Here is a 16,715-nt window from a genome sequence, read left to right as displayed (position 1 = left end):
CCCTATACATTAACCTTATCGACGCCGTTTCCTAGACCCGCGCAAACCACCCAGTCTCATCAAAGATCGTCTTTAATTATTCCACAATCGTTTTACCTCATATTTGTAGCATGGTAGGGAATATTCCACCTGTGCCCGGCAATTTAAACATGAAGACACCAACCTTGGCACAACTTGCTGCGAGATCGGATTAAAGGTAGGGCCTATCGGCTCTGCCGAATTATTTACTGATGGAAAATGTGCCTCAATGAGAACTTCGAGGGATTCTTTCTGACCAAATCTATTATTTGCAGATCCTCACCATATTCCAATATTCATCCCAGCACGCTTCGCATTTTAAGGCTTTTGCGAGTTGAAAAATATCCTTCACTTACGTCCAAAGAAATCCAGGCGGCTCTGCTTTGCCTATGGGCCTCTCCATTTGCTCTGCTAAGTTATTATTTCTAGTTCAACGCCCTAACAAATCTGGATGTAAATGGGCCCTCAGTGGAACTGATTGATCAACTATTCAAGGGAAGGAAAGTACTTTCTTCACTGGGGAAGGTTGATATAGCACGCTATGTCGCCAGGGGCACACCTCAGGGAGGTGTTCTTCTCCCCACTTCTGTGGAACCAAACGGTAAACACGTTATTAAGAGATATAAGGTAAGGGGCAGGAAGATCGTGCTATAAACTGATAACCTATTGATGCTATTGCTCACAGAGGCAAGTTCTCTCAAACTTTATACCGCCTGATGCAGGTAGCATTGAGAGAGGTTTCGCCATAGGCTCTCCGATGCGGGTTCAGTGTCAATGCCGATGAAGTTGAGCTTGTCTTATATAAGTACAAAATACAAGCTTTAAACTTACCAGAACTGAATGGTACTTGCCTAAACCTGGCAGATAAGGTCCAATTCCTAGGCGCATTTCAGCGCGAAAAGAAATCGCACATTGCATTATATACGTCCAAAAGAAACTTTGGCAAAAAATGGGCACTCACTATGCAGATGGATTTATACCGCTATTATCCGACCCGTCAAACCTTAATTTGTTTGGTAAAGTCCACAGAATAAGTATGATCAGCATAAGTGGTTCTCTAAAAACAACGCCTAGCGAAGCTCTTAGGATCATTCTTGTTCTGAACTAACATTAAACTCTCGCCTATCTCTTCAAGAGTTGGCCTAACAGAACCACATGAGTCCCGAGGCACGGGTGCATCGATCGATTCCAGACGAACTCGCTAGGTAGGGTATGTCCAGGCAGATTCTTCCAGACCAAGAACATTAACATGAAAGTTAATGTTAAGAGAGCACATCCACTGTCAAGTCAACGAAAGATGGCTACAAGCACCGTGGTGTAGGATATCGAAGGAAACCTGGCCAAAAATGGGATCCTAAAATATTTCTTCACTTTTACACCCTAAGTAAGGATACAGTTTCCACCCTTTTGAAGCACAACCTACTTATAGGTAGGCATGCATAGAAGTTAGGAGCGCCGAGCAGATGAGTTTTTACTGAGAAGCTTTTCATGGCCAAAATACACTCGGAGTGCTTGCCAAATCAATGGGCGACACCGCTTAAAAAAACTTTCTTCCGATTGAAAAAACTTGTTTCCAAAATGTTGATGTTGCTTTGCCCGTGGCGTGAACCCAGGACCTTCGGCGTAGCAGGCGGAGCAAAAAGCGTAACATTTTTGTGGGGCTGTTGATGCATGTTTGTTAATGAAGGAGGTGGCTCTGTGTGAAAAGAGAAAATTAATTATTTCATTAAACAAATTCAATTCAGCTAAAGATTTCTTATTGAAGATTAGTTTGTCTTCTGACTAGCTTTGTGTTTTACTGCAGCTGACATTAAGATGATTAAGAACCACGCCACCTAAACCGGAGAGTTCCTGCCTTTGTCAGAGCGACGCATTCTCAGAGAATGTGAACCTCCTTCAGCCAACAAAAGCGACAGATTTGTTTATCGGATAGTTTAACTAATTACGTACACTAAAATGTCCCTTAGAGAATTCGTAGGTTTTCGCTGCTTAGATTAAGGAGTTTGACTGATACTCTCGTTGCTGGGAGTATAAACAATTTGGCCTGTTTGCCCTGGGTATTCAATCTAGTGTTGTCGGAACTGCTTTGTTTCCTAGTAATTTATGGTTTCACTAGTGTGTGCCTTTGTGAAGAAGGGCTCTGGACCATAGAATGCTAATATAGCACCACTATGTGGCAAGGCAATCTGCCTGTTCAGTAACATCATGTCACTGATGGCCGGGAATTCATCCTAACAAAACCTTATTTTTGTCTCCCAAATCATTTAGAACTCCAATGCATTCATTCACTAGCTTAACTAATTGTGTACGACCGCAAGGCATGTAAGTCTGCCTTACTATCTGATATAATGAGGATACTACTCTTCGTTGGCATTATCTCCCGGAAAGCATCTATTGCATGGATTTCTGCCTGAAAAAATAGTGAGTTAGCATCCCATTGGTATCGGTTTCTTGAAGTTCGGCCCATAGATGCCAGCTGCTGTTTTTCGTCATCAAGTTTTGATCCATCCGTGAACCATACCTCTGAATCAGGACCAGTATATGGATTATCTGTTTCCCTAAGATGTCTGTCCACAATCCGACAGATTCTGAGCTAGGGGTCAATTGCATCACTTAGTTGCAATACGGGATTTCCTTAAAGTTTTCTAAGTTTTTTCATACGCCCTGTCCTGTTTCCGCTCTTTAGCTCAGGGATATTTTTGTTGCCTTTTTCTCTATTAGAATAGGGAGGGAATGCATTCCCACAAAGCACTTAGTGCATCCAGAGGGGATGTTCCTATCGCAATTGTTATGCCAATACAAACTAGTCGATGCAGTTTGTTTAGTTTTGTTATTGCTTTTCGTGGTCTTTGGCAAATAAACTTAGAAAGTATAGGTAACTATTGACAGTATTAAATGTCCAGTATACCATATTGAGTGATAGCCCCCATGTTTTGCTATAGAATCTAGTGCAGGCGAAGAAAGCTCTTTTTCTGATGTTTTAGGTAGCATCTAGATCTAGACGTGAGGGTTTCTGTCCAGTAAAACAACTAGGCATTTTGTTTTCATTAAAGTATTCAGTATCTCGTATCACTAAGTACGCGTGCCACTAGACACTCTACACCTTTTTCAGTTTAAGTTTAGAAAATTACAATTCAAGTTCAGAATTTCCAATTTAAATTCAGAAATTTACAATTCAAGTTAAGAAATTTACAATTAAAGATCAGAATTTCCAATTCAAGTTCAGAAAATAACAATTCAATTTCAGAAATTCCAATTTAAATTCAGAAAATGACTATTCAAGTTAAGAAAATTTCAATTCAAGTTCAGAATTTTCATTTCAAGTTCAGAAAATTGCAATTCAAGTTCAAGTTTGTCAATAATTTTTTTTTCATGCAATGTAGATGGTAAATGTTAGCGCTGATAATTTGATACAAGGATATGAAGGCCTACTATCTGTCAAGGAAGGATTGGACTTCTTAACTCACTTAAATCAATTTTGCTCACATGAAGGAGTTAGCGAAAAAAACCGTTTCCTCTCTTCTCTCTCCTTCTCTCATAAGATGTGAGTTACAAGGACATCCAGCTATACTCTTAGGGTCACAAGAATTGATCTGCATTGAGTGATGACGAAATCAACGAAGCGTGCACAATCCCGCAAGTAATTTATAAGTACTGTGTGCACAGATCAAATCTTCCTCCACCTGCCTTTATGTAGCAACTCTGTGGAGGTCCCCCTTCCACTGCTTCCAAATTGCGGTGTCGACTGAAGTACTTTCATGGCCGGAGCGTCCTCTTGCATTGCTGAAAAGAGTTATCCTCCGTTTGATTTCTTAGCTCAGGGTGTACCCGCCTTTGAGAAAACTTTGGGGACAGTATATCCAAGCCACCATTGTCAACGAAGGATCAACACTTCCGCAAATAACATATAATTATTGCATTACGTAGTATGAATTGGAATAACTTTTGAAAAATAACACCCTACTTATTTTCTGAATTTGAATTGTAATTTTCTGAACTTGAAATGCAATTTTCTGAACTTGAATTGTAATTTTCTGAACTTGAATTGAAATTTTCTGAACTTGAAATGAAAATTCTGAACTTGAATTGTAATTTTCTGAACTTTATCTGTATTTTTCTGAAAATAAATTGTAATTTTCTGAACTTTATCTGTATTTTTCTGAAAATAAATTGGAATTTCTGAACTTGAATTGTAACTTTCTGAACTTGAATTGTAAATTTCTGAATTTAAACTGGAAAAGGTGTAGATACAACTTTATTCTTTTTAGCTCACTAAGAAATTTGTTTAAGCAATAATGAGTTGGTTCTAATTTTGCTTTGACTTGTTTTTTATTAATTTTTTATAGGCAAATCACAAGAAGACGTTTGCTACGTTGTAGCTAAATACGATTATGCGGCACAAGGAGCTCAAGAGCTAGATTTGCGAAAAAATGAACGTTATCTACTTTTAGACGACTCAAAGCATTGGTGGCGTGTGCAAAATAATCGCAACCAGTCGGGTTATGTACCTAGTAATTATGTGAAGAAGGAGAAACCGTCGTTATTCGATAGGTAAGTGTGTTGTCTGTCACCTGACTTAAGTAGCAAAATAAGGAAATGCATTTAAGCGGAAATGACACTACTACATCTATATATACTTATGTGGATTATCTTACTTTCTTGCTTTTTATGAATGCTAAAATTACTTCTTGTGTATTTTTTTTAAGCCTTACTTTAAATTTTTATTTTCTTTTATTTTTGTACTACATATAAAGTTTTTACTTTAAAATTCGTAGTTCGTTGTTCGCTTGCAAAAAAAAACCCCACACACGCACACATCCGTAAACGCACACCAAAATTAAATATTTAGAAATGTGTTAATTTTACTCAATTATTGGTTGAACTGGTTGTTCCGTAAGCACCTCACATGTATTCAATGTGTTGCCAAATTTTGTCAAGAACTACAACTTATTTGATTAAATGTCTATCCTAAGCTAGCGAGCGCAGAACACGAGCACAGAAGGTGCTCAACCGTTTCTTCCTACAACCCGCTTTTCCTACATATGATATTGTAACGAATTTATGGAAATTCCGCTTATTTGAAACCTTCCGCTAACGTTCGAATCGCGAAACTGTTGAATAAATCACTCCAATTCTGTATTGTAAAATGGTCTTTATTTAGATTACTTTGGGAGTAGTACTTAACAGTTATACTTCACAGCCAATAGCGTATTTAAATCAAAACTGATTACTCAGCTTGCGCTGCTTTTATACTCTCCGTTTCTTCGTTCGCATATTTCTACTAAAGTCTAGACGTTTCGCCTTCTAGAACTGCTGTATCTCCTGCTTGGAGATTGAGCTACATATATGCGTGTGTATGCATGAGCAACTACTCCGACTGATGATCACAAGTGTGTGCGTGAAATATCTCTTCGTTACCTTCTATATATGTGTGTAAATGATGATTGATGTGTTCATGTATATACGAGTGGCTGCTTCATGTTTTTATTGTTGCGTGCTTTTATTTACTAACAGCTTAGTGATGCTAAAATTCGCCACAATATCAACGGCAATGTTTCGCCATAACTGACATCAATTAGAGACTCGTCTCGTCCGACTATATTTTGAATAGGAATTGATGCATGTCCTTTACCAACTCGTCACCTCCGTGTTTGAACAACACGGCGGGTAGTCTGAAGTTAACCGTCACCTTGTTATATTTAGTCGGGATATTGCCATTCTCACTTTTCCGGAACGTGTTGCCGTCATCGGCGAAAGGGTGTTGACATCGTCTGCTCCCTCGCAAGCTAGCAATGAGGAGGTGCCCTCCCTTCATATCTTAAGCACTCTCTATACGTGAGTTACCAGGTTGCCATTATCATTTCTGTAGGAATCTGCCCTGATCTTAAAACCTTCCGTCATTCATTTTGGTATAACTATCGGGCATCTTTACTATCAGCCAGCATCTAAAGCTTCTCGCACTCAGCCGTCTCTCATCCATCTTCGCGTTGGTGCTATAGACAGCATAAATTTTTACGAGGAAGTCCAACATTCCTTATCGCTATTTTTGCGGGCTACCTGGAAACCTATGGTGTCACGAGCGGTGGTACGTAACAAGAGTGAAATATGCTCGCACTGCTCTGTAAAATCGTCAGGTCGAAGGTTTCTCTCAGTGAGCAGGCGTGAGGGCCGAGTGGAGTAATCATCATATGTCTGTTTCATGAGCAGCTTTTCGACGACTAACGTTCCTTTCGTCGGACACTGGAACTATGCCTGTTTTCGATCACGACGTAATCAATTTGGTTCCATGCTGTTCGATCAGCAGACTGGCAAGTACCTTGGTGTATCTTTTTATACTGGAAACTGGTACTGCAAATGACAATATTTCGAAAGAGTTCGGGCAATACGCGCATCAGCTTGGTGTATCTTTTTATGCTGGAAACTGGTACTGCAGATGACCATATATCGATCTGCGGCGAAGTCAATCAGCCTCAGCTGAGACTTAATTTTCCGACTGTGAGACAAAACAACCCTTCCTGACGTTTAACGCGCCCACCATTATTTTAATATCATAGAGGGTAGTCATCATATATATTTTCTAGTTTTTCATAGAAGAATACTTATCCTTGTCATCCGTATTGTCTATTGGTGTGTAAACGCATATAAACGATATATTTAAAAACTTTGTGTTGATGCAGATCGTGGCGAGACGCTCGTTCACGGCCATGGTGGCGAAATTCCTTTCCCGCTACAAAACCAACATCTTGGCTCCGCATTGCACATCTATGGCAGATGTCGCAAGGGCCTATGGTTCTCGCGCCTTGCCCTGAATGGCGTTGATGACGGCTTTTGCCTTGACGTGGATACCAACCAACCAAAATAGCAGGACATTGGTACCTTCTTCTAAAAGAGTTCAGACACATCATAAGCATATGTTTTTTAATGATATTAGTAACTGCGTTAGTGTAATGTCATATGACTTTCTTATTATATTCGTCAATGTACAGAGCTCTGTGAAGTTGGCACCTACTTGGGCGAATAATTAAAAAAACCATATCTCATTCGCTTGTCCACCGTTTGTCCACGTTTGTCCAGGAAAAATTTTCGTTTGTCCACCTTTTGTTAAAAAGTTGTAACAAAAACATTTTTCGTTTCGAAAAAACTCCAAAATTTGTTTCCCTTTTATTGTGCTAAATCGTATGTCCGTCGTTTGCCCATCGTTTGTCCATGTTTGTCCAGGAGAAATTTTCGTTTGTCCATCTTTTGTTAAAAAGTTGTTTCAAAAAAAATAAAAATCGTGTGTGCAGTTGGCACCTCCATTTGCCAGTATTTAAAAAAACTAAATGGCATTCGTTTGTCCAGGAAAAATTTTCGTTTGTCCACCTTTTGTTAAAAAGTTATTTAAAAAAAAAAAAAATCTTGTGTGAAGTTGGCACCTCCATTTGCGAGTATTTAAAAAAACCAAATGCCATTCGTTTGTCCATCGTTTGTCCAGGAAAAATTTTCGTTTGTCCACCTTTTGTTAAAAAGTTATAACCAAAACATTTTTCGTTTCGAAAAAACTCCAAAATTTGTTTCCCCTTTATTGTGCTAAATCGTATGCCCGTCGTTTGCCCATCGTTTGTCCATGTTTGTCCAGGAGAAATTTTCGTTTGTCCACCTTTTGTTAAAAAGTTATTTAAAAAAAAAAAAAAATCGTGTGTGAAGTTGGCACCTCCATTTGCCAGTATTTAAAAAAACTAAATGCCATTCGTTTGTCCACGTTTGTCCAGGAAAAATTTTCGTTTGTCCACCTTTTGTTAAAAAGTTATTTAAAAAAAAAAAAATCTTGTGTGAAGTTGGCACCTCTATTTGCGAGTATTTAAAAAAACCAAATGCCATTCGTTTGTCCATCGTTTGTCAAGGAAAAATTTTCGTTTGTCCACCTTTTGTTAAAAAGTTATAACAAAAATATTTTTTTTTTCGAAAAAACCCAAAAAATTTTTTGTTTCGCTTTATAGTGCTAAATCGTATGTCCGTCGTTTGCCCATCGTTTGTCCATGTTTGTCCAGGAAAAATTTTCGTTTGTCCATCTTTTTTTAAAAAGTTATTTCAAAAAAACAAAAATCTTGTGTGAAGTTAGCACCTCCATTTCCGAGTAATTAAAAAAGCCAATTGCCATTCGTTTGTCCATCGTTTGTCCACGTTTGTCCAGCAAAAAATTCCGTTTGTTCACCTTTTGTTAAAAAGTTATAACAAAAACATTTTTCGTTTCGAAAAAACTCCAAAATTTGTTTCCCCTTTATTGTGCTAAATCGTGTGTCCGTCGTTTGCCCATCGTTTGTCCATGTTTGTCCAGGAGAAATTTTCGTTTGTCCACCTTTTTTTAAAAAGTTATTTCAAAAAAACAAAAATCGTGTGTGAAGTTAGCACCTCCATTTCCGAGTAATTAAAAAAACCATTTGCCATTCGTTTGTCCATCGTTTGTCCACGTTTGTCCAGGAGAATTTTTCGTTTGTCCACCTTTTTTTTTAAAAGTTATAAAAAAACATTTTTCGTTTCGAAAAAACTCCAAAATTTGTTCCCCTTTATTGTGCCAAATCGTATGTCCGTCGTTTGCCCATCGTTTGTCAATGTTTGTTTAGGAAAAATTTTCGTTTGTCCACCTTTTTTGTTTAAATTAATTCCAAAAAACAAAAATCGTGTGTGAAGTTGTCACCTCCATTTGCCAGTATTTAAAAAAACCAAATGCCATTCGTTTGTCCATCGTTTGTCCAGGAAAAATTTTCGTTTGTCCACCTTTTGTTAAAAAGTTATAAATTAAAAAATTGCTTCATATAAATGTTTTCATACATTGAAAAAAGCAATATGGGCAATCCCCGATTATTAAAATCACACAAACAGACAAAATTGGTTAATTCGTTGTAGTTCTATAAATAGAACGAAAACAGCAACAAAACCAAAGTTTCTTTGAAAACCGCCGTACCAAGCATAGCTTTAACACATAATTGCATACGAAGTATGCAATGTGTAAAAAGATTAAAATATGCAAAAAGAAGGCAATTGGGAAAAACTTTACAACATGCATGACGTAGCTGAATGCGTTTATAACCATTTCAACTATCGTAGGAGTGCGAGTTCGACTCCCACTCCCGGGAGAAAAGGCTTTGAAGAGATTTACAAGGTATAATCGAAACAGCTGTCGCCTTGTCCGTCCTGATGTCACGTTGTTTAAATTTTTCCCAAATTATTAAATAAATTATAAAAATATTTTTTGTTTCGAAAAAACTCCAAATTTTTTTTCTCTTTATTGTGCTAAATCGTATGTCCGTCGTTTGCCCATCGTTTGTCCATGTTTCTCCACCTTTTTTAAAAAACTTATTTCAAAAAAACAAAAATCGTGTGTGAAGTTGGCACCTCCATTTACAAGTAATTAAAAAAACCAAATGCCATTCGTTTGTCCATCGTTTGTCCACGTTTGTCCAGGAAAAATTTTCGTTTGTCCACCTTTTGTTAAAAAGTTATAACAAAAAGATTTTTTGTTTCGAAAAAACTCCAAAAATTTTTTTTCCCTTTATTGTACTAAATCGTATGTCCATCGTTTGTCCAGAAAATATTTTCGTTTGTCCACCTCTTGTTAAAAAGTTATAACAAAAATATTTTTTTTCGAAAAAACCCCAAAAATTTTTTGTTTCGCTTTATTGTGCCAAATGGTATATCCGTCGTTTGCCCATCGTTTGTCCATGTTTGTCCAGGAGAAACTTTCGATGTTCCACCTTTTGTTAAAAAGTTATTTAAACAAAAAAATCATGTGTGAAGTTGGCACCTCCATTTACGAGTAATTAAAAAAACCAAATGCCATTCGTTTGGCCATCGTTTGTCCACGTTTGTCCAGGAAACATTTTCGTTTGTCCACCTTTTGTTAAAAAGTTATATCAAAAATATTTTTTTTTTTCGAAAAAACCCCAAATTTTTTTTCGCTTTATTGTGCTAAATCATATGTCCGTCGTTTGCACATCGTTTGTCCATGTTTGTCCAGGAGTAATTTTCGTTTGTCCACCTTTTGTTAAAAAGTTATTTAAAAAAAAAAATCGTGCGTGAAGTTGGCACCTCCATTTGCCAGTATTTAAAAAAACCAAATGCCATTCGTTTGTCCATCGTTTGTCCACGTTTGTCCAGGAAAAATTTTCGTTTGTCCACCTTTTGTTAAAAAGTTATAACAAAAATATTTTTTTTCGAAAAAACCCTAAAAAGGTGGACAAACGAAAATGTTTCCTCGACAAACGTGGACAAACGAAGGGCAAACGACAGACATACGATTTAGCACAGGATAGGATAGGTTAGGTGGTAGCTGCCCTGATAAGGATAGCTCACTTGGACAACACGAAGGTCCGTTGTGATACCACATACACCAAAAATACGCCAAAAATAACGGTGACTTAGATCTAGCTACTTAGAGAATCGTTGGGTAGCAACGATAAAGCTCCGAATGATACCGATCTCAACTTTGGATATATCCTCGGGAGATCCAAGTGAGTCGCGACCGAAGTACTTTCGCCTAGTTCTGGCAAAAGCTGGACAATCAAGCATAAAGTGATTTGGTGATTCCACCTCATCATCCTCCATACAGCTGCAGCAGGATGGAGTTTCCAGTATATTGAGACGTACCGCATGGATACCCATGGGACAGTGCCCTGTCAAAACCCCAATGACCATTGATAGGTGAGCCTTAGTGAACCCAATTATTTCAGCAGACCTCCTGCCATCCACTTTTGGCCAGAAAGATCTTGCTACCCTGCAAGACGTGGTATCCGCCCAACGTTTGCTGAGCTGATTCGAGGCCCAGCTATGGAGGAGCAATCCACAGGTGGCCAGCGGGATCCCGAAATCCCTACAGCCATCTCCATCCGGTTCAGTTGTACCGATGCGGTCTAAGAGATCCGCTTGACAGTTACCCGGGATATCACTATGGCCCGGGACCCAGATAATCTTAATTGTAAAATAATTCGATGCAATCGCAAGCGAGGTCAGGCACTCCCAAACCACCCTCGATCGCACTGTAGTTGAGCTCAAGGCCTTGATAGCCGCTTGGCTATCAGAGTAGATGTTAAATTCCCTAACCGTGGTAGCACTGGATAGCATTCCATCCACCGCATCCTTAATCGCAGCAATTTCCGCTTGGAATACACTACAGTGATCAGCCAACTTAAACTTGCGGCTTAAATTTAGCTCTTGACAAAAGACCCCCCCACCAACCTTTCCATCCAGCTTTGACGCATCCGTGAACAAGTTAACCGGTCCCATGCCCCAGATAATTCCTCTTCCACAATCCTCTCTCTCTGGAATAACTGGGATGAAGGTTGTATAGGGAGCAGTTGTCGGTTAGCACAATAAAGCGAAAAAAAAATTTGGGGTTTTTTCGAAAAAAAAAAATATTTTTGTTATAACTTTTTAACAAAAGATGGACAAACGAAAATTTTTCCTGGACAAACGTGGGCAAACGATGGGCAAACGACGGACATACGATTTAGCACAATAAAGCGAAACAAAAAATGTTTGGGGTTTTTTCGAAAAAAAAAATATTTTTGTTATAACTTTTTAACAAAAGGTGGACAAACGAAAATTTCTCCTGGACAAACGATGGACAAACGAATTGCATTTGGTTTTTTTAAGTACTCGCAAATGTAGGTGCCAACTTCACACACGATTTTTTTGTTTAAATAACTTTTTAAAAAAAGGTGGACAAACGAAAATTTTTCCTGGACAAACATGGACAAACGGTGGACAAACGAATGATATATGGGTTTTTTTAATTACTCGTCCAAGTAGGTTCCTACTTCACAGAGCTACTATAGACTGTACCGCGCTTCGTTCAACGCTCGTTCCTATTTGGATGATCATGTGGAACTTTTGCCTTTTCATTCCGCTTAATTACATTTTGACGTCTGCGGTACCCATCTAAGAGCAGGTGTCTGGTCTACGGGGTGGGGTGGCTTGCAGCGAGAGCACTGCACTTCGATCATGAATAATCTCTGGCTTCTTAGTGTAGGTTGTTTTTTGTGTGCTACCCACTAGAGCTCAATAGAGAAGGATGGGCTTCACCATCGCTGTAGGTATGTAGGTATTCAATGAGCTTGCACTACGACTTGATGTCTGATAATGATCCTTGATATTTGGAGCATCGGCGCCAGATGCTCAGTCAGGTATTTCTTGAAACGCCCGATCCATCACAGAGCCCATTGTTGGTAGGCTTTTACCACCTACTGCAACGCCATCTGCAAACGCCGTGGGTTTTACGTGATCCTTAACAAACCGTCAGAGCAATTGGTTTATGACCAGCATATTCAGTATATATGTTGTAAAGCGAATGGGTCTGTAGGTGGTACATATGCGTCATCGTTACCGCCTTGGTATCAAAACACCTGCAGTTCTCCAATAGTGCGGCCCCCGTTTCCAATATCTTTCTAATTTATATTTGCCGCGTGGCAGAGAATGTCTTATCTGGTCCTGGCGATTTAAACTTGGAAACCACTCGTTCCATCTTGGTATCAGTTACCAACCCTGGTACTGCCCGCTCCGAGTGGTCGGAGTGTAAATGCTGTTTGCTGGCTCTTCCGCATCATTCTCCAATAGAAAATGTGAGTTATTAAGCGCCTCGAGGTACTCCAATAACCATTCTTCTTCTTCTTGTAGCTATTCGGTTTTGGGGAGTTTTTATTTTTATTTTGATGGTCTTTCGCCGAATATTGATCCGGTAAGTTCCGGAAAATAGCACCACTAAGGTACTAACCCGACCAGCGCGGAAACAATTTGATATGACGACGTTGAACCTTCTGATTACCTAAACCCCTCCTTCCGGGAGGAGCTTTGGGTCGTCTGTTAAATAAACAGGACTCGCTACGGGTAGGTGAGGTTGAAAATTGGGTTGCAAAAGCTATAAATTGCGCTCTAAAACACCTTGAATGCTGAAGCGCGCCTGCCATCACTGCTCAGCATTAACTGACGGTCATTGGAAAGAGATGACAATTCGCTTTGCAATTGTTCTTTCCAACGCAAAAGATGTTGCTGATGGTAACCTTTCAAGACCCCTCAGTCCTAATCGGTTTGAGGACTTGCTTCGCTTTTTTATTGACATCGTCTGACTACCATGAGGTACGTCTGCTATCGGGCGGCGGTCTCAGGTCAATCGGCTCTATTCTATGTATCCTATATGGTAATACGTATAACATGTTGAGTGAATAAATCCAATGTTTGCTATATCTTTGAATAAGATAGAGGCCGATAGCCAATATTTGTTATATAGATCCCTAATAAAAATATACAATATTTGTTTTTCATTATCCTCTGTATGAAGTGGATGGAATGGAAGTGGTAGTTTGAGTAAGATTGAAGGGGCGGTGGGAATGAGTAGAGCAGAAGGACAATGAGAGGGAGTGGAAATGGGAGAGTGAAAATAAAAAGGAAGGGAGGTTGAGAATGATAGTGAGAGGAAGAAGGTCCCGTATTAATAAATAAAAAACAAACGTATTATAGAAGGTTTAGGCCACACGAGGGATTTGTTAATTCACTGGCTAGGGACCATCCCGTTTTGAAAACATTTATCAGGAGCCCTTTTTTATTCGATACTACTTATACCAGCATATGAACCTGGGTTCTACGATATGCTTACTAAATGATAAATAAAAAATTATGTCTCATTAAAAACGTTTATGCAAAAAACAATTTCTATTTTAAACCTCTCTCCCTATCCCTCATCTCTATATATATGACGACCCTCTACATTTTGGCGAGCATGTAGTGAAATTTTACCTACAGTCCAGAGCCGCATCAAAGTCCTCAAGTCTCTTGCCAGCAGCACTTGTATGCTACGCGTCCACGATGTGATCGCTGAGCCTTAAAGAAAGACGCCGGAGGAAAGTGCATTCCCGTCAAAACACCGCTCTCATCACTGCCACGGTATGTCCCCGCCTCCCAGGAACTTTAGAAGTCAATTAAGCACTATGTAGGGATCAAGCTCTTACGAGCTCAGCCGTATCAAGAAAAGGGGCATGAAAAAGCCCTCAGAAACATCCACAAACAGGCATCGGACTACTATACCAGAGATTGCACGGTAAACCCCGGAACTCGCAGTTAAGGAAAGCTACCTCCTCAGGGAGACGCGAATCACTCTAGCTCAACTTGTCTATCTGGATGCTGTAATGTATGTATGGCCTGTTTGTAATGTGTCGCCACATGACACCAACCATCTTTTGAATTATAATGTGGAACCAACGCCTCTAACACCCTTATCTCTCTGGTCCAACCCTGTTGAAAAAGCAAGTTTCCTCGGACTTCTGTTAAAGGATATTGATGACGATTTGTGAGGGGACGGAACGCGCCAACGGCCCTCTACCACCTCTATCCTCATCTTCCCCTCGCGCTCATCGTATTATATATTTTTTAAGTGAGAAACATAATCCCGACTTACACAATCTCGAAATCAGAATCCCAAAATTCATAATAATCAGACCAATAAAAATTCCGACAAAAACATCTGGGCACAAAGCTTCCCACTAAATATGAACATTATTTAAAATATTGCGTCGATTTTCACCTTTGCCTATCCTTATCCTTCGATCCCCCCTCCCTTTCTCTCTATCTACAATCAGTATTTATACTTTCTAGCTAACTTTAAATAATAACATAACATATTTACTTGAAATCGAAGGAGAAAGACTATTCTGATTTTGAAATAAGTATTTGTTTAGTTAATGACCGAAACATTGTGGACAAAACAAGTGTGATATCTTATCCGTCGACTGCCTGACAGGATGTTCAAAATGGCTACTTTTTAGCGTTTTGGCAGCGTTTTGACATGATGTTCAATATGGCGGGCCATATGGCCGGCTATCTTCAGCGGGTGGTAGAAATAGATACAGGATGAGACCACAATAGTCACTTTAAAAATCAGGTGATCCCTTCTATTTGTAATTTTGACGACTATGCCGAAGATATCACACTTATCTTAACTTGTCTTGTCTACAATGACCCAAAATTTTTTGGCATTTGAATTCCTAAACGGCACTAAGTGGAGTCTCTTAAGCTAGCCCAACCTTTTCAGCACAATCAAAAAACGAGACCGTACTACATTGCAATTTAATACGGGTTAATTAAATTTATTACACTTGTATTTTAAAAAATATCGAGGGTTGGGCTAGCTTCAACTTTTTGATTGTGCATATGGGTTGGGGTAGCTTAAACTTATTTATATTATATTTTTTTTTAATACGAGTGTATTAAATTTAATTAACCCGTATTAAATTGGCCTTAAATATTTAATTTAGTACGGTCTCGCTTTTTGATTGTGCTGAAAAGTTGGGCTAGCTTAAGAGACCTCACTTAGTGAACTTTACTGCCTTTTTGCTATGGGAGGAATTATTGTTTAAAATATTTTCCAAAACTCGTTGCGTGACCTACACATTTAAAAATAATTTTTTACATATTTTCTCGATCAGAAATTTCTAATAACATTTAATAAATTGAAGTTATTTTTCTTGCAGCATTAAGAAAAAAGTGAAAAAAGGCTCTGGTTCGAAAACATTACCAAATTGCTCCCCATCAAGACAAATTGAAAGTCCAACCATGTCACGACGTTTGCCTCCAGATCCAGCCGAATCTATTGGTACTGCCATTGTTAAATACAATTATCAAGCTCAACAGCCGGATGAATTGTCCCTAAGCAAAGGAATACGTATACTCATACTTGAAAAATCGAATGATGGCTGGTGGCGCGGACAGAGTGGTAACGCCGTCGGCTGGTTTCCAAGTAATTACACAACTGAGGATTGTGATAATGATGGTGAAATTCATACATATGCCATGGCTGAAAATGTACTTGACATTGTGGTAAATATTATTGCATTTTTCAATGTCACAGGCCGACATATTTTAGTTCTTGAATTAGCTTATACTTTTCTAAAAGATTTTATCGCGCTAAATTTTGTTACACTGTGTACCAATAATAAAAAGGTTGTCAAGAAATTTCATTTTATGTTTTGTTATATTTTTAAGTTCCCGTATAATAAAGCAACCTAACCAACTGAGGATAATGCGACCCTGCAAATGAATTGCCTTTCAGAAAAACCCCTTTCTAAATCTGGATGGCCGAAACTTGCAAAAGAAAACCCAAACAAATAGATATCATAGGTTAATCTTTGTATTTCTCTGAATAAAACAAGGCAAAGCAGTAGCGGAATTCACTAACTTATAACGATGCGATTTGTCGAGATTTTAATTAACGATTTTGTCGCTTACCTTATCAATTGTAATATCACTAATTTAGTTTTAACTACTCGAAATAAATGACATTTAAATTTCGTTTTAAAAGTAGAAAGGTGGCAGCATAGCTTAACGAAACCTAAAAAATGCGAAAAGCACAAAAGGAATGGCAAAAAGAAATAAATTCCGTATACAAACTGCTTTTAAAAGACATTATTGTGAAGTTTTTACCCATTTTAACAAAATGTAAGTAAATGCGGTATTAATTTCATTTTTTCTTCTCTGTTAATATCGCAGTTATTCTTGTACCCCTTAATTGACCATCAAGTTGAGAAATAATATCCAAGTCTGGGGTTAGTCGGTACAGCTTTCGAAACTCCGTTGCATTCAAGTGGAATGGGTTATCTTACTTCTCTAAGAACTTGTCTGTCCACTGGCGATGGACTTAGTAATTCTTCATCTTGTGATAAAACGTACGCCAA

General features: G+C 38.6%; 1 protein-coding gene across 3 annotated transcripts in view; it reads left to right on the top strand.

Moving 5' to 3' along the window:
- The window catches only part of dock (SH2/SH3 adaptor protein dock), a 166,567-nt gene that overhangs the window by 118,129 nt on the left and 31,723 nt on the right, over nucleotides 1-16,715 (top strand). For all 3 annotated transcript variants that reach the window (XM_067766991.1, XM_067766992.1, XM_067766990.1), the window contains 2 exons: nucleotides 4,365-4,569; nucleotides 15,516-15,861. In XM_067766991.1, the coding sequence (XP_067623092.1) occupies nucleotides 4,365-4,569; nucleotides 15,516-15,861 (551 nt within the window). The remainder of the gene's footprint in view (nucleotides 1-4,364; nucleotides 4,570-15,515; nucleotides 15,862-16,715) is intronic.

This window comes from Eurosta solidaginis, chromosome 2 (assembly GCF_040869045.1).
Source record: "Eurosta solidaginis isolate ZX-2024a chromosome 2, ASM4086904v1, whole genome shotgun sequence".
Lineage (NCBI taxonomy): Eukaryota > Metazoa > Arthropoda > Insecta > Diptera > Tephritidae > Eurosta > Eurosta solidaginis.
This window is presented reverse-complemented; position numbering and strand designations above follow the sequence as displayed.